Raw genomic sequence first — 18064 nt, 5'->3', positions numbered from 1 at the left:
ATAATCTTGAGCTAGTAATATGACCATCAGTTATAATCATCAGTTTCCTCATATGTAAATGGGAAAAATTAAAATTTCATAATTGAAAGTGCCTAGTACAGTAATTGGCACATAATAGATTAACTGAATCTTCAACAGAAAGATTATTACTTTATAAATGTTTTAATGTTTGTATTTCACAAATAAGGGAGACCACCTTAATAGTCTATTGTAATCTATATACACTGTCCCTAATATTAGGAAACCTGAGCAATATTTGGAAGTGAGTATGACTATCCAGTACAAAATAAACTCTTGATTTTTTTAATTGTACCTGTAGAGGAGGTGTTTTCAGGGTTGAACTGTATCTTGTGAAAGGTGCGTTGAATTCTAACGTTCACAGTGGCATTTCTCAAACTCTCAAAGAATTCTTATTGCATAATTAAGAGGCACTCTAATCTTCAACTTAATTTTAGAGTCAAATATTTCCAGTTTTTTCAGATTTTGATTTCAGTCAATTATCTACATATTCTCTCCTAAAACATTTCTCTAGGTACCATGAAAGCAGTCAGATGAGTTCTTTGGTGGAGACGTTTGTCAGCAAAGCAAGTGCTCTGCAGCGCCAGGGGAGAGCTGGGCGCGTCAGAGGTGGCTTCTGTTTCCGAATGTACACGAGAGAAAGGTATGGCATAGCCCAGAAATTAAAAACATAAACCAATACAGTGTGACATTTCTGATAGTATGTATTTAGTATTATTTTATTTTTCAGATTTGAAGGCTTTATGGACTATTCTGTTCCTGAAATCTTGCGTGTGCCTTTGGAGGAATTATGTCTTCATATTATGGTAATCCCAAAGGAACTTAGATGAATTTTTTGTTCTTCACCCCTTTCTGGGCGGGGCGGGTGGGAAGAAGACTTAAACTTATCTTACCTTCTGTTGCTCTAGATTTTCAAGTATTTTATTTACTCTTTAATAAATGCCCCCTTCCCCCATCTTTTATAAGTAAACCCACTGTGCTTTAAGTCTGCCATAAGCACTCATACTTTATAGATGAAAATATAGACTCATAACCTAGACCAGTAGTTCTTAACTGGGGACGATATTGCTCACCAGGGAAAAACGGGAATGTCAAGAAACATTTTGGGTTGTCAGAACTGGGGGAAGAGGGAGACCATGCTATGGACATCTAGTGGGTCAAGGCCAGGGATGCTGCTAAACATTCTACAATGAACAGCACGGTCCCCTAAAACAGAATTATCTGGCCCCAAATAACAATTGAGCTGGACTTGAGAAATCCTGGCCTAGACCAAAGGTTTCCTACTCTGAAAGATCTATAATATCCTTCAGTTCTCAGATTTTTGATTCTATAAAAATCAGAAATGAAGAAACTAAAAATATGGACTGGAAGATCTCATCCTCTTTCCTACTCTCTTAATAGACACAGATATTTATCCTCTTTGCTTAAAATTTTACTTAAATTTAGTTCCAGTTTGACCATCTCTTTGTTAATTCTTTCTGATCACATACTAATTTATCACTTTTTCAATCTGCAGAAATGTAATCTTGGTTCTCCTGAAGATTTCCTCTCCAAAGCTTTAGATCCTCCTCAACTTCAAGTAATCAGCAATGCAATGAATTTACTCCGAAAAATTGGAGCTTGTGAACTAAATGAGCCTAAACTGACTCCATTGGGCCAACACCTTGCAGCTTTGCCTGTGAATGTCAAAATTGGCAAGATGCTTATTTTTGGTGCCATTTTTGGCTGTCTTGATCCAGTGGTAAGACAAACAACACTGCTGCTTCTTCACTGTAAATAACATTTTAGCTGGGGAAGTATTAAGTTTAGAAACAAATTTTAACTTTTATTTTTTTTAACTAAACAGAATGTCTGTACTTACATTAAAACCAGGAAATATAAATGCTTAATGAGAATTTCTGAATATTTTTGATATTTATATACAAGAAAATCATCCATTTACTAAGTGTATTGTAGGTACTATTTTGTAAAAGGGTTTTGGCTTGTCTAGACTTTTGCTATCAAACATCCCACTTGAAATATTTACTTAATTGAATATATAGTAAGTGATTCTTAGAGCGTTTTGAACTCCACACATAAGTAGAATCAAAACTTCCTTTTTTTCTGAGTTACCTCTGAGCTAGCAATTACCAGCAATTCTGTTTTCTCAAATCTCAGAATTAACAAACTTTGTGACTCTGTCTGAATCTCTTGGCTCATATGCATGCTCTGCCATTCCAACTTTCCAGCTATATCAAGTTGTGGCCTTTTCTGGGACTACAAGTCAAGGCTGTTTGAAAATGAAATGGAGAGAGTATGACTTACTCTAGTCCTTTTTTTTCTAGTATCAGATATAGATACTCACCAGAATTGTGTTGAGTCCAAGAAATACCCTCTGCCATGACAGTTGATCTGAAAAGCTGCAACAACAACAAATGGGTTGTTATGTAGTCCAGATTATGTAAGAAGTATTTAAAGAGCATTGCAGGCAATGGAAATTCAGGCTAGGAGTCAAGACCTCTGAGCTGTGATTAAGGGATTTCTTTTAACTGTGTGACAGACTATAAATCACACAAATATTCATTTTTTAAAATCTTTGATTCTGGGCTTCCCTGGTGGCGCAGTGGCTGGGAGTCCGCCTGCTGATGCAGGGGACACGGGTTCATGCCCTGGTCCGGGAAGATCCCACATGCCACAGGGCAGCTGGGCCCGTGGGCCATGGCCGCTGAGCCTGCGCGTCCGGAGCCTGTGCTCTGCAACGGGAGAGGCCGCAGCAGTGAGAGGCCCACGTACCGCAAAAAAAAGAATCTCTGATTCTGGTGGTATTACTTCCCTACCCACAAAGATGGTGTAAAAGTAAAGTGATAAATGTTTAAAATTCCATAAAATGAAACTAAAAGTAACTAATTAAAATGAAAATATGTAGCTATTATAGAACACAATAAATTGAAAAGAAGAAACATGCAACTTGAAAGTGCAATTGTTTTATGATTTGCTTTCTATTTCAAATCAGCTTTCAATACATACCTATTTAATGATACATTTTTTGGTTATTTATGGATAGGCAACACTAGCTGCAGTTATGACAGAGAAGTCTCCTTTTACCACACCAATTGGTCGAAAAGATGAAGCAGATCTTGCAAAATCAGCTTTGGCTATGGCAGATTCAGACCATCTGACGATCTACAATGCATATCTGGGGTAAATAAATAATCTGGGTTTTGTCAGTAGGTCAAACCTGAGGGTATTTACTTTTTAAAAAAATTTATTTTTGACTTTTATTAAAAGGATACATTTAAGATTTAAATTTATTTTTAGTTACTGCATCTGTCAAGTTGAATTATTTTAAAGATTCACATTTTTATAATCCTAAAATTTACGAACAATGTACTCTGTATTATTATGTGTATATTACCTTGTATTTGAAGTTATTAATTTACTGTTATACATGAACAAAAAATATCTGTATTGTAGTTGAAATTCTTACATACAATTGGCTAGTTCCTAAAACTTAATCGTTTGATATGATCATAATGTAATTAAAGCTTTGGTTAGTAATCTGAAAAAGAGTTTGGAAACATATTAAAATTTGGTCATTTTACTTATGTAGATGGAAGAAAGCACGGCAAGAAGGAGGCTATCGTTCTGAAATAGCATATTGCCGGAGGAACTTTCTTAATAGAACATCACTGTTAACCCTAGAGGTAAGTCTTAATGCAACTATCTTAATTCAGGGTCATATAGTCAATAGGATTAATTTGGAAAAAGAAATGCCTAGTATAGTGCTTGACACATAGTAAGGGTTTAATAAACATTTGCTAAATTAATAAATTTGTGATTTTTTTGTTTTGTTTATCCCAGCAGTTAACCTGTATTACACAGTGATTCAAAATAGTATGTAACAATCTTAATATATTCAGGAAATGATCAAAGATGCAACATGATTTCATAGAAATAACAGTAGCTTGGGAATTAGGATAGTTGTCTATCAGCAGCTCAGCTTGGGGAAGGTTAATTCTCAGTTTCTCATTTTAAAAAATGGAATTGAATTGGGGATATTCTATAGTTTTTCTCAACTCTGATAATCAGCTGTTATTTTTAATTATTATGGAAATTTTCAAACATACAAAATAGTATAGGGAACTCCTGGGTACTCATTTCCCACTTCCATAATTATCAACACGTGCTCAACCTTGTTTTACTTATACTCCCGTTAATCCACTATCTGCCCTCTAGATTATTTTGAAGCAAATCCCAGGCGTCAGATTGTTATATATCTCTGAAGTATAGGACTATTTTTTTCTTTAACATTACCATGCCTTAAAAAATAATTCCTTAATATCATCAACTATACAATATTTAAATATCCCTGATTATCTCATAAATGTTTCTTTACAGCTAGTTCAAATCATGATCCACACAAGGTCCACACATTGTTTGATTGATATGTCTCAAGTTTAGTACAGCATTTAAAGGGAAATGGTGTTTAGTGCAGACATGCTATAAAAGTATTCATAACCTCTCACATAATTCCCATAACCTCTCACATAATTCCCCTATTCTATGCTCATATTTTAAAAGGTTAAAAAATATTTTTATTCCCATATAATTTGACCAGTTTTTGTGTGTGTGATTTAAAATAACTGCTGAACCTAGTACCTAAGCATCTATTAGGTGCTTAGTCAATATTTTTGAATTAATGAATAAAAACTAGATTATTAGATTAGCCTAACAGTGTACTTCTATAATGTCAGATATGCAGTAGACTTGAAGAATGCAAGAAAAAATAAATAAAAATAAAATAACTGCTGAGATGACAGCAGGGACTTTGCTAAGTGGAATAAACTTTGTCCTTCTTGAAGCAGAAAAAGGGATAAATTGAAGAAACAGATGCCTCTGGGCCAGCTGACTGGGGTTCAAGATATGGAGAGCTAATCAACACTCCTTTATCTCCACTCCACTTCCTCCCAACCTCCAAGTTGCCTCCCACCCCCCTTCCTTCTATGAGCCTTTTCTTCACCTCCCCTGGGCTGCAAGGTTTTCAATCTCTTTACCAACTTTGTGGTGTGGCAGCAACTGTCTCTTTGGTCTTTCCTCTCCTGGACTTAAAGTCCCTTAAGTCCCAAACCAGAAGCCTAAAGTAAATCCTAAATGTACACTTCACCTTTTAATCACTTGTATCCTGTTTACTTTAAAATGCTCATCCTCCCTGTAGTATTTTAGTTGATTGGCACTACTAGAGGTAGAAAAAGATTATAGGCAACAAGTTTGGATTTTTGCCATTAATAAACTTTATCAGAGTTCTTTGGGAAATTAAAATGTTTCCCAGAGACAAATGAAGAAGGTTCTTGCAGTCTAGGATCAGAGTCCTCTGTAATTCTTCCTTAGTGTTCTCTATGTGACCATCCTTATTGAGTAAAAATGTTGAAAGGAGAGCTACTGTGGAAGTAAATAGACTGAATGAAAATGTGTTCAGGTACATTTTTATTGCTCTCACATTTTAGACATTCTTATTTTATGACATCTAAAGTCTTGGGAAGATAATCTATACAAAATCAGTTGATGTTACAGAATCAGATGACTCCATTTAATCCTTGACTTTCCAGTATCTTTTTTTTCCTCCCTAATGTAATTTGGGCTGTAGTTAACTGAAAATTTGGCATACAGTTAATTTTCTTTTAATTGACGTACGGTTGATTTACAACATAATATTCATTTTAGGTATACACCATAGTGATTTGGTATTTTTATAGTTTATACTCCATTAAAGGTTATTACACAATAATGACTATAACTCCCTGTGATGTACAATATATCCTAGTTGCTTGTCTGTTTTATACATACTAGTGTATATCTCTTAATTCCACATCTCTATTTTGCCCCTCCTCCTTTCCCTTCCTCCACTGGTAATCACTTGTTTGTTCTCTGTATCTGTGAGTCTCTTTCTGTTTTGCTGTATACATTTATTTTAGATTCCACAAATAAGTGATATCATACAATATGTGTCTTTCTCTGCCTTATTTCACTAAGCATAATACTCTTTAGATCCATCCACACTGCTGCAAATGGCAGGATTTCATTTTTATTTTTACTAAAATTTTTTTTGAATTTTATTTTTTTTAATACAGCAGGTTCTTATTAGTCATCTATTGTATACATATTAGTGTATATATGTCAACCCCAGTCTCCCAGTCCATTCTCCCCCGCCTCCACTTTCCCCCCTTGGTGTCCATACTTTTGTTCTCTCCATCTGTGTCTCTATTTCTGCCTTGCAAACTGGTTCATCTTTACCATTTTTCTAGATTCCACATATATGTGTTAATATACGATATTTGTTTTTCTCTCTGACTTACTTCACTCTGTATGACAGACGTCCCTCCACGTCTCTACAAATGACCCAATTTCGTTCCTTTTTATGGCTGAGTAATATTCCATTGTGTATATGTACCACATCTTCTTTATCCATTCATCTGTCGATAGGCATTTAGGTTGCTTCCATGACCTGGCTATTGTAAATAGTGCTGCAATGAACATCGGGGTGCATGTGTCTTTCTGAATTACAGTTTTCTCCAGATACATGCCCAGTAGTGGGATTGCTGGGTCATATGGTAGTTCTATTTTTAGTTTTTTAAGGAACCTCCCTACTGTTCTCCATAGTAGCTGTATCAATTTACATTCCCACTAGCAGTGCAACAGGGTTCCCTTTTCTCCACACCCTCTCCAGCATTTGTTGTTTGTAGATTTTCTGATGATGGCCATTCTGACCAGTACGAGGTGATACCTCATTATAGTTTTGATTTGCATTTCTCTAATAATTAGTGATGTTGAGCAGCTTTTCATGTGCCTCTTGGCCATCTGTATGTCTTCTTTGGAGAAATGTCTATTTAGGTCTTCTGCCCATTTTTGGATTGGGTTGTTTGTTTTTTTAATACTGAGCTGCATGAGCTGTTTATATATTTTGGAGGTTAACCCTTGGTCCGTTGATTCGTTTGCAAATATTTTCTCCCATTCTGAGGGTTGTCTTTTCGTCTTTCATCTAAAGTTTTATTATAATATTAGATATTTATGGAACTTGAGGTATAGTAATATATTAAGACATTTCTTCACAAGTTTTGGCTGGTGCTAAACTTGAAAATAAACTGATATATTAATAAAATGCATAATATGAACAGTTTGCTAAACTAACAAAATATTATTTATACAAAGACTAATGCACAAAAATATATACTTTTAAAAAAATTATTTATTTATTTTTGGCTGCATTGGGTCTTCGTTGCTGTGCACAGGCTTTCTCTAGTTGCAGCAAGCGGGGGCCCCTCTTTGTTGCGGTGTGTGGGCTTCTCATTGCGATGGCCTCTCTTGTTGCAGAGCACAGGCTCTAGGAGCGTGGGCTTCAATAGTTGTGGCATGCAGGCTCAGTATTTGTGGCTCGCAGCTCTAGAGCACAGGCTCAGTAGTTGTGGTGTAACGGGCTTCATTGCTCTGTGGCATGGAGGATCTTCCTGGACCAGGGCTCAAACCTGTGTCCCCTGCATTGGCAGGTGGATTCTTAACCACTGTGCCACCAGGGAAGCCCTAGATATATACTTTATGCTGCTGGCTTTACTTAGTAATATGGACTAGGAAAATATTTAACAAATATTAATATTTATAATAAGGCTATAAGTGAAAAATTTTAGCATGCCAAATTTCCACAAAGCCTTTTTTTTAAATTGAGGTATAGTTGATTTACAGTATTAATAAGTTTCAGGTGTATCACATAGTGATTCACAAATTTTAAAGATTATGGTTCATTTATAGTTATTATAAAATATTGGGTGTATTCCATGTGCTGGCAATATATCCTTGTAACTTACTTATTTTATACATAGTAGTTTGTACCTCTTAGTCCCCTATCCCTATCTTGCCCCTCCCTCCTTCCCTCTCCCCACTGGTAACCACTAGCTTGTTCTCTATGTCTGTGAGTCTATTTCTTTTGTGTTATATTCACTAGTTTTATTTTTTAGGTTCCACATATAAGTGATAACATACAGTATTTGTCTTTCTCTGTCTGACATATTTCACTAAGCATAATACCCTCCAGGTCCATCCAAGTTGTAGCAAATGGCAAAAATTCATTTTTTTTTTACGGTTGAGTAATATTCCATTGTATATACATACATCATCTTCTTTATCCATTCGTCTATTGATGGACATTTGGGTTTTTTCCACATCTTGGCTATTGTAAATGGTGCTGCTATGAACATTTCAGTTCATGTATCTTTTCGAGTTAGTGTTTTTGTTTTTTCCAGAAATACGCCCAGGAGTGAGATTGCTGGATCATGTCGTAATTCTCTTTTTAGCTTTTTGGCATCCTGTCAATTTTGATAGGAAACAGTAATATAAAATACAAGGTTGGTTGGCACCTTCTCTATTTTAATTATGATCTTGTCTCTTTTCAACAAACCAATCCAGGATGTAAAGCAGGAGTTAATAAAGTTGGTTAAGGCAGCAGGATTTTTATCATCTACAACTTCCAGTGGCTTGGAAGGAAACAGAGCCTCACAGACCCTTTCCTTCCAAGAAATTGCCCTTCTTAAAGCTGTACTTACTGCTGGACTGTATGACAATGTGGGGAAGATAATCTATACAAAATCAGTTGATGTTACAGAAAAATTGGCTTGCGTTGTGGAGACAGCCCAAGGCAAAGCACAAGTACATCCATCCTCAGTAAATCGAGATTTGCAAACTTATGGATGGCTTTTATACCAGGAGAAGGTAAAGTACTCATTCTTAAATTCCAATACTCAGGGCATTATTCTAGAAATCAATCATAAGAAATTAGGATGCCCAGCAGATATCGTATTTGGTTCTTAAATTGAGCTATTCATGTTTGTTTATATTTGAAATCAAGATGTACATGGTTTCTCAACAAAAACATATAACACGTCTTTTTTCCACATTTCCAAATAAGGGAGATATGGGATGGGATAGAACTATATATGATGTGGCAACAGTTTGAGTCACAGTGCAACCTAAGATAATTTAATAGCAAATATTTGTAGATTACAATTAAAACAGTCAACCTGTTGAATCATAGCTCATTAAATTAATAAAGATCCATAATTTCAAGCATTGGCTTGAATAACTCCCAGCATATCATCAAACTTAAATGTGTAAAACATAACAAGTTCCTGACTAATGGCCATTGCTGAACCTTGCTTTAGAAACCAGACACTGTGAAACTTAATCATAATTTTATTGTTGCATTAATTATTTAACAGCATTAGCATAAAATTGCTTGTTCAATCTCATTTATGTTCAAGGTATATAATTCAGCCTTACAATTAATGTTTAAAATCCTCTTAATAGTATGAATGCACAGGTGGTGACTGATTATTATAAAATTGACAAATTATGCACATAAGAGAATGTAGACATGTAGCTTTATAAAACCTGATTTAAAATATATAGTAGCAAATTATAGAAAAATGCTTACATGAAACAGATAAATGAATTTTTTATATTTTTAGGCTTTAAAGTGTTTTTTTCCTCTCTGTTTTTATGCAGATACGGTATGCCCGAGTATATTTGAGGGAAACTACCCTAATAACCCCTTTTCCAGTTTTACTTTTTGGTGGTGACATAGAAGTTCAACACCGGGAACGTCTTCTCTCTGTTGATGGCTGGATCTATTTTCAGGTACATGCTACAACTGATCTTATTGATTATATTAAAATTTCTACTTCCACTACCACTGAGGTAGTTTTTTAAAAAATTTTATTGGAGTTTGCATAATTTCTTCCAATAATTTGACTTAAAATAGAAGACTTACTTATTTTATCTTGCCTGTGTGGTTTTAAATCTGTTTAATTTGAAAATCAAATTATATTGCTATTACAGATTTCATTTATTGTCAGTAATAATTATAATTTTCCATGTTTTGTATACTTCAGTAGTTGTTAACTTTACATGGATTATCCCTAATTTAATACCCTAACAGTCTTGTTAGATAATTTCTGTAGTTTCTTTCTATAGATAAGGCACTTAAGCTCAGTGAGAAGTTAAATAACTTACCTAGGTTACATGGATTGTTAATGGTAGAGCAAGGTTTAAACCTAGAACTATCTGATCCTCAAACTCATGCTCCTTCCGCTCTATTGTGCCACCTATAAAGAGACACAGATTCATAGCTAAATGCATATTTATCACATTCTTCATTCTTCTCTGGAAAAATTAGACCAACCAGCTACCAGCAATAAGTTTATTTCTCTGTAACTCATCAACATTGACCAGTTTAAGCAAATCTAATACATTCTGCTGATATACCATGATAGCTGTTTGTCTAAGACTAGAGATGTAAATTTTAAAGGCAACTTAAAAAAATATGTGCAGTTCTCACAAAAGAGGCTGAGGTGGTAGTAGAGTTCTATAACTGGATTGTGGTGATGGTTGCACAACTCTATAAATTAACTAAAAATCATTGGATTGTATACAATGAATTTTTTATGATCTATAAATTATACCTCAATAAAGCTTTTTTTAAAAAATTCCATTTTAAAAACTAGTAAGAGAAGAAAACAAACACTTGAAATAATGGTTTCTTTATTTTGGAAAGAGATATCAAATTTATGGGTACTTAATAAGGAAATTGAAGTTTATGTATCTTAGCTACAGGAAGTAATTTATTTATATTTTTCCCGTAACGTTTTAAGGTCAAGATGTGCTAAAGCATATTGTAAGGTATACTTGCTTACTTTGATTTTATTTAAACACATTCTCACTCCCTGGGATTAACATTGTTCAATTTGTCATCTCCTCTCAACAGGCACCTGTTAAGATAGCTGTCATTTTCAAGCAGCTAAGAATTCTCATTGATTCTGTTTTAAGAAAAAAGCTTGAAAATCCTAAGATGTCCCTTGAAAGTAAGTGTTTGATTATAATGTAGGTAGAAAACAGTATACTTTTAAACACTGGCATACACTATAGTTCACTGAGGCTTAAATTCCATGTGATTAAAAATTGCTTTAATAAAATTTATTTTATGCTGAATTCCATCAGACACAGACAGTTCTTCATTATTCACAATCTAGTTATCCTCTTAAGATTCTTCTGGTTTACTCCTTCCTCTTCTAAGCTTCACTTCTAAACTTCTGGCCATTTCACAGAAAAAGGATGATAAAACTGAGCATTTGTAATTTTGCTACTAGTTTACATACTAGTAAACTAGTGATACAGTTATTTTAAAAAATAAGAAAGAGGGACTTTCTCTGAGGCTCCCAGCATGTTTTCTCTACCATTCTCCCAAATGCAGAGCTGTTAGTCTGTATAAAATATGTACATTATCCTTCAACAGAAATCTGCAGTGGACACCTGAGTTGCCACTTAGCCTGGTATAGTGTTTCCCAAACTTGCCAAATAATCAGAATTATCCTGGCAGTTGTTAAAAATACAAAGTCCAAAGACCTACTCCAGGCATACTGAATCTCCTCTGTGGGAGAGGCCGATGGCCATGTTATTATTTTGTAATCTCTTCTAATCTGTGATACTTCCCCTCTGCTACCCTCCCCATTTTAAAATTTTTAGTAAACTAGGTTATTTTTCTGGTAGAATTTCTGACATTTAGGATTTGGGTGGTTGCATCTTCATGCTTTGATTTAATGTGTTTCTCTGTTTCTTATATTTCCTATAAACTGGTAGTTATATCTAGAGATATAACTGATATAACTATATATCTAGAGCTATAATAGATATCTGATATTAGAATCAGATTTTCAGGAAAAGAATATTTTTTGGTTGGTGCTATATTCCTCTCATTGCATCACATCAGTTTGGTATTCCTGCTTTTAATGATGTTAAGAAATGATTTACTGTTCAATGTGATTATATTTAACAAGTATCCCAGTTAATTCTCATAGTTAGGCAAGGTGGGGAGCTACTGGTCTAGTGCTACTGCCCTGAAGCCTCACACTCTGTGTTTATTTGCATAACTGAAGGTGAATGAATAAGCGCTAAACTGTATTAGTTTTCCTATACTGCTGGAAACTTAGATTGGGTCTTGACATATTAAGAGATATGAGCTCTTTTCTTGAGGAAATTTGTGCACTACAACTCAGCCTTAGAAAAAATTACATTATATAAAGGACAGGTTGAACCTCAACTTTTAAATTAAGAAAAATGAATTTTAAAATGATTTCAGTGTTTCTCTTTGCCATAAAAGAGAAAGCAGAATTTGCCCTCTGATGAAGCATATATTTTTGACTTAGTGGGGAGGATAAGGTACATTAGTGTCCTCTTTCTGGACTTTATAATAATAAAAGTTGGGATATAACACCAAGCTGTTGAAAAAGAAATAACTGAAGTTGCTCTTGTACTTTCTTTTACTCTACTCTTCCTCAAACTAAAAATCATGGTTCTTTCTAGACCTGCCGTGTTCCCTTTGCAGCAGGTGACCTTTCCTTTCCTTTTTTTTTTTTTTTTTTTTTTAAATGCCACTGTAGCCTCTAGGAACCAGAGTGTCAGGCCATGGGCCCCGTTATCAAAATTCTGCATTGCAATCATTGAAACATAGACCGTTCTTTTACTGAAGTATCTAATAAGATACAGAATTTCAGTCTTGGAGCCCTGATAATTACAACTATCTAGAGAGTTGTTAGGAAGTCACAATATCAGACCAACTGTTTAAAAGTGGAAGCAGCTGTTAAAACCTCTAGCAAATAATGTAGCCTCTATTGGTCTATTCATCAGATTAATTGGTGTTTGATTCCTTTGTTGTGTGGAGAGGTCTGTCACTTTTCCATTGACACCTCTCCAAGAACACTTCCCAGTTAAATTTCTTTGTTTCCTTTGGACTAAACATGGAGAAACGGATAAAGAGTTCCTTATTCCTTGCCCAAACTGTTGGAATCCTGACATGTTCTGAAGTTTACAGCAGAGTCAAAAAGCCTTTAGTATATTTGAGCCGGGTGAAAAAGTTAGGAAACTTCTGTCTTAAAAGAAGTTTTAAGGAAATAATTCCTTATAAAGGACCAACAGTTATATCACATCATCTCTTCAGGCCTTTGCCTACTTTTTATCAAAGTAGGTATAATACAACTATAATGATAATTAAAATAATATTTGTAGGGCAACAAATTATATTATAGAGGCATCTCTAGTTTTAGAGTGAATACTGCTGATGTTAATTCTGTATTCTAATTTAAAAGAATCTTTTAATGAAGTATATCTGTGGTTTACATGTGTATATATTGGAAAATTAGCCAGTGATGAATTTATTCATGGGAGTTTTTTCTCCTTCCATCCAGATGACAAGATTCTACAGATCATTACTGAATTGATAAAAACAGAATAATAATTGAAACTGAAATTCATGGTCAACTGCTTTAAAAATTAAGATGAAGACAAAGTCATGAAATTATGTGAAAATGGACCATCCCATTAAGTATTTCAGTACTTAAAATGTTGGTACTAGCCATAACGTAAAGGTGGTGGAAAAAAGCACATACTTTAAACGTGTAATTTTCTAATTTCTTTTTAATGATGATTATTCTCAATGCATTTGCCACTACATTTACAATAAATTCTTTGGTATCATCCATGTTGTATACATCATTATGTGCCTTATGGGCACGGTCTGTGTCTATAGTATCTACAGCTTTGTGTTGTGAATCTCTTTGTACCCACCTCATCCTCTCTTTCAGTCCTTAATGTCTAGAGAGTTTAGACTTTCTTGACCCAGTGGATAAAATGAGCTCCAAAACCAGTTGTAATTGAATTTTCACAAAAAGGAACAACTTCACTTTTTTAATATTTGATACTCAAAGTCAAAACCTAATAAGGTATACACTATTAATAGATGCCACCTATATCAGTAACATTCACTAAGTACAAAGACATAGTACTGGAGGATAGGCAGCTATAGCTAATGCTACTGTCAACTCAGGGATGAGTAGCTTGCACCATTTTCCTCAGTCATAAGCTTTGATATCACTGCTCTTGAACCCTTTTTGTACCCATAATTGGATTGATAAGGTCGGTAACTTTGAGATAGTAAAACATGCTTAGAAATTTTTTAGTGGTTTCATTTGTTTCACTTACTGAGGGTCTTTGAAACTCCATCTTGATTATGTAGAGGAATTTTCCATCAAGATTGTTAAGGAACTTCAAATATATTTTTGTGTAAACCAAAGGCAGAAATTGTATCTGAAGGACAAAAGATTAGAATTGAGTAGGTACATAGTCTAATTGCTTGACTGTCATAGTAGGCATTTGGTGAATATAGTTGACCCTTGAACAACACCGGGGTACCAACCCTCCATGCGGCTGAAAATCTGCCTGTAACTTTTGACTCCCCCAAAACTTAACTACTAACAGCCTACTGTTGGCCAGAAGTCTTACTGATAACATAAACAGCCAATTAACATACATTTTATATGTATTTGTATATCTAACATATATTTTATACATTCATGACATACCTAACTTTTTCTTAATTTTTTTTTGATATTTCTAGGCTACATGGTTCATCTGCAAATTTTTTTAATTGTTGCAAATCTTCAAAAAAACTTTCCAATACATTTATTGAAAGAAATCTCTATAAGTGAACCCACAATACAGTTCAAAACTGTGTTGTCCAAGGGTCAACTGTATTTGTTGATGAATGAATAAAAGAAGCTGTAACTTTCACTTTATGTGCAGATAAAAGTGAAAATATACTTGGTAGCAATCGCTAATTTTAGGTTTCTACTTGACAGCAAGGAGTCAAATGTGACTGTGGTTAGGAATCTCTGGCTAGTGCCATTAACAGAAATGGAAGTGTTAGGTGAAAGAGCTAGACTGGGTGCTGGAGGCAGTTCCACCTGTGACTGATGGGGACAGAGAAATTGTGGCGTCCTGCTGGTGGAACTAATGTTGATTACTTTGTGCAAGCTACTGCCCAGATGTTTTTTGTTTGCTGACTCATTTAATCTTCACAGCAATCCTATTAGGTAAGTAATACATTATCCCCGTTTTACAGATGAGGAAACTGAGGCATGAGGAAGTGAAATAACTGGTCCAAGATCACACTGATAGTAAGTGGCAGAAGCATTATGGCTCTGGAACCATTTACATTTCTGAAATGTAACCATTCCTTTGAAAATGTGAAACTGGCTCACATCAGGATTAGGATCATAGGGTTAGAGTCTTTCACACAGAGGTGATAGTTAACAATGTGGGAATGAAGATGATCACCAAAGGAGAGAGCAGATAGAAGATAAGTAAGGTTAAAATCTTGCAGAACTCCATACTTCCAAGTCCATTCACTCCTTTCCGTCTCCTCAGCCATCACACAGACATCACCATCATCTTTCACCTATATCACTAATAATCTCCAAACTAGGCTCTCCCCTTCTTACCCCTCTCTAATCCATTCGCTCTACAACTGTAAGAATGATCTTTTGAAAAGATATCTGTTGCTTGGCTGAATAAACCCTTTGCTGGCCTCCCATTGCCCCTAAAGTATGAAGTTCTGAACATGCCTACAAAGCTCTAAGTGATCTGGACCTTGATACCCTCCAAACTCCTCTCCACTCTCCCTCTTCTCGCAGTGCTCCAGCCACACCGGACTCCTTTTGAGTCCTAGAAGATGCCAAGTGCCTTTTTAATCATTTACATGTGCTGTCCTCTGCTATTCTGGTTCTTTACCAAACAGACTTTACCTGCCCCTTTGCTATCTCCACAGAACATCCTATGGACTTCCTCACTGACCACCCTTCTGAAGTATATCTCCCCTTTTAATCACTCTTACAACACAGTACTTTTCTCAGAATGTACCATCTGCTTCTTGTCTTCTCCCGCTAGACCATATGCTGCCCCATGACTGTTTTCACTCACTGTTGTGTACCAGGCCCACTGCCTGGTACATCCAGGCATTCAACAACTGTCTGAAGATGAATGAGGTGTGAGGAGAGGCAGGGCAGGGCGTTCTTACCGAAGTAGAGGAAGGAAAGTTTCTGGAAGCAAGAGTATTGGCAACAGATGTTACAAACTAAGAAAAGACTTCCAGATCTCATAAATAGATCAAGCTTTTGAGAGCGGTTTGAATTAAGGGTGGCGAGGAAGGTCACTGTAAGAGGTCCCACAGCCACCTACACATTTGGTGGTTTGCTAGAAGGACTTGCAGGACTCAGAGGCTATCATTTATTGTAGAGAAAGATATACAACAGGATCATCAAGGGAAAGAGACACATCACATGGAGTCTGGAGGAATCTATGCATAGGCCTCCTACGTGTTGTGCGATGTCTCTGCCCAGAGAAGCCTGCTGGAGACTCGGGAGTCCAAGGATTTTATTGAGGGCTGGTTACAGGCACAAAGACCAAAATCATAACTATCAAAATTCCAGACACCCAGAAGGAAAGCAGGCATTCAGTGCCCCAAGCAGGCAAAAGTGTTATCTGAAAAGCAAGGAACTTTTCAAAAGCCAAATTCTCAGGCTCCAGCCAAGAGCCAACCCTGCAAGTAGGCCCTTCTAAAGACAGCAACCTCAGGCCTGCTATGTTAAAAACTCTTCCCTGCACAGTCACAAAGCATAATTTATTTAGGGAATGAATACAAACCAAAAGGTGGTGTACCAAGTAAAGAATACTCTTTACAGATGTGATGAAGAAACAGAGAACACATAAGAGGCTGAAGAATGAGATATTTTAGGATAGGAAAGGCCCTCACTGATTTGCAGACAAAACAGAAATAACTAGCAGAGACTAAAGATAATATTAGCATTGGGGGGAGCCCAAGAAAGGACTAAAGAAGAATACAGGGAACAACTTGGAAAGGCTTTTTGGCTTTCCCCACCCAGCAATACTTAGTGACTTGAGGAGATAAGCCTCTAAAGTTAATAAAGGGCTTTTTTTGCATTCAAGTGACCTTGGGTTCTTAGAATGAAAGAGACTGTCTCATTGAAATGGTTGACCAAAATGCTTACATACAGGCAAATGGGTCCAGAAAAAAGGCCATGGACCAAGAAAACAGGGAGAGGCTGAAAGATTAGAGGTCAGGATCTAATCCCAAATTCATTGTAAGTGAAAAGTAAGGAAACTGATTAAGGAAGAGAATTTCATAATTGAAAATCTGAGACGCAATTGTTCCAACAATAAATGAACCCAAAGGGCTTCCCTGCTGGTGGAGAGGAAAATGGAGATAAGAAACACTGAAGGTAGGTCCAGAAGCAGGATAGCCAGCACGTTGGTTCATAAGTGTGGATTCAGAAGACCACGCCGGTTTCTATGGTTATTGGGGAAAGTGGGAAGGTGCCCTGGAGCTTAATACACAGTGGCAAAAATAAAAAAATAAGGAGAGAGTCATATGAGAAAATGCATGCTCTTCAGGTTAGGGGTTGTTGAATACTGGTGGTGGTACAGGAATATGCCCACCTCTTCTCACTGAATCAATCTTACCCACAAGACATTTTAAAATATAAGGAATAGTCTATATTGGGGAGGATTAGCCAGAGGAAAGGAAATATTATGAATGGAAAGTAGATTTCCATTAAAATTTTTTAAATGGAGTATTATGTGATAAGCACTTAACTAAAAGCTTTATTATATTCTTGTTTAGTCCACAACAATCCTGAGGGGAGATGGATAATATATTTCCAATTTACAAATGAGGAAATTGACGCTAAGCATTCCGAGGTCGCTCAGCTAATGAGGAAAAATGAAAAGACCATTCCAAAATAATCTGAGCAGTATACTGGTGTAAGGATAGACATATTAGATCTATGGAATAGAATTGAGAGTTCAAAAATGTGTTAACAAATACAAACTACTGTACATAAAATAGATAAGCATCAATGATTTACTGCATAGCACAGGGAACTATATCAATATCTTATAATAACCTATAATGGAAGATAATCTGAAAAATATATACAACTGAATCACTTTGTTGTACACCTGAAACTAACACAATATTGTAAATCAACTCTACTTCAAATAAAAAAAGAAAGAAGTAAACCCATCTGTCTGTGGACAGCTGATTTTCAACAAGTGTGCCAAGACTGTTCAATGGGGAAAGAACAGTCTTAACAAATGGTGCTGGGACAACTGGATA

At 35.6% G+C, this 18064-nt stretch overlaps 1 protein-coding gene across 3 annotated transcripts in view; it reads left to right on the top strand.

The window, feature by feature from the left end:
* Positions 1 to 13766, top strand: part of DHX29 (DExH-box helicase 29) — a 48286-nt gene extending 34520 nt beyond the window's left edge. For 2 of the 3 annotated variants that reach the window (XM_029216467.1, XM_029216468.1), the window contains exons 19-27: positions 533 to 661; positions 749 to 824; positions 1535 to 1759; positions 3062 to 3198; positions 3608 to 3701; positions 8452 to 8754; positions 9547 to 9678; positions 10805 to 10901; positions 13281 to 13766. In XM_029216467.1, the coding sequence (XP_029072300.1) occupies positions 533 to 661; positions 749 to 824; positions 1535 to 1759; positions 3062 to 3198; positions 3608 to 3701; positions 8452 to 8754; positions 9547 to 9678; positions 10805 to 10901; positions 13281 to 13327 (1240 nt within the window). In that variant the 3' untranslated portion in view covers positions 13328 to 13766. Of the gene's footprint in view, positions 1 to 532; positions 662 to 748; positions 825 to 1534; positions 1760 to 3061; positions 3199 to 3607; positions 3702 to 8451; positions 8755 to 9546; positions 9679 to 10804; positions 10902 to 13280 lie in introns of those variants that run through there. The other variant, XR_003792639.1, reaches the window with a different exon arrangement.
* Positions 13767 to 18064: the final 4298 nt, after the last annotated feature.

The sequence above is a fragment of the Monodon monoceros genome, unplaced genomic scaffold, assembly GCF_005190385.1.
Source record: "Monodon monoceros isolate NGI ecotype Baffin Bay Population unplaced genomic scaffold, NGI_Narwhal_1 Super_Scaffold_12, whole genome shotgun sequence".
Taxonomy (NCBI): Eukaryota; Metazoa; Chordata; class Mammalia; order Artiodactyla; family Monodontidae; genus Monodon; species Monodon monoceros.
Note: the sequence above shows the minus strand (reverse complement) of the source record. Positions and strands in the feature narration are given on the sequence as shown.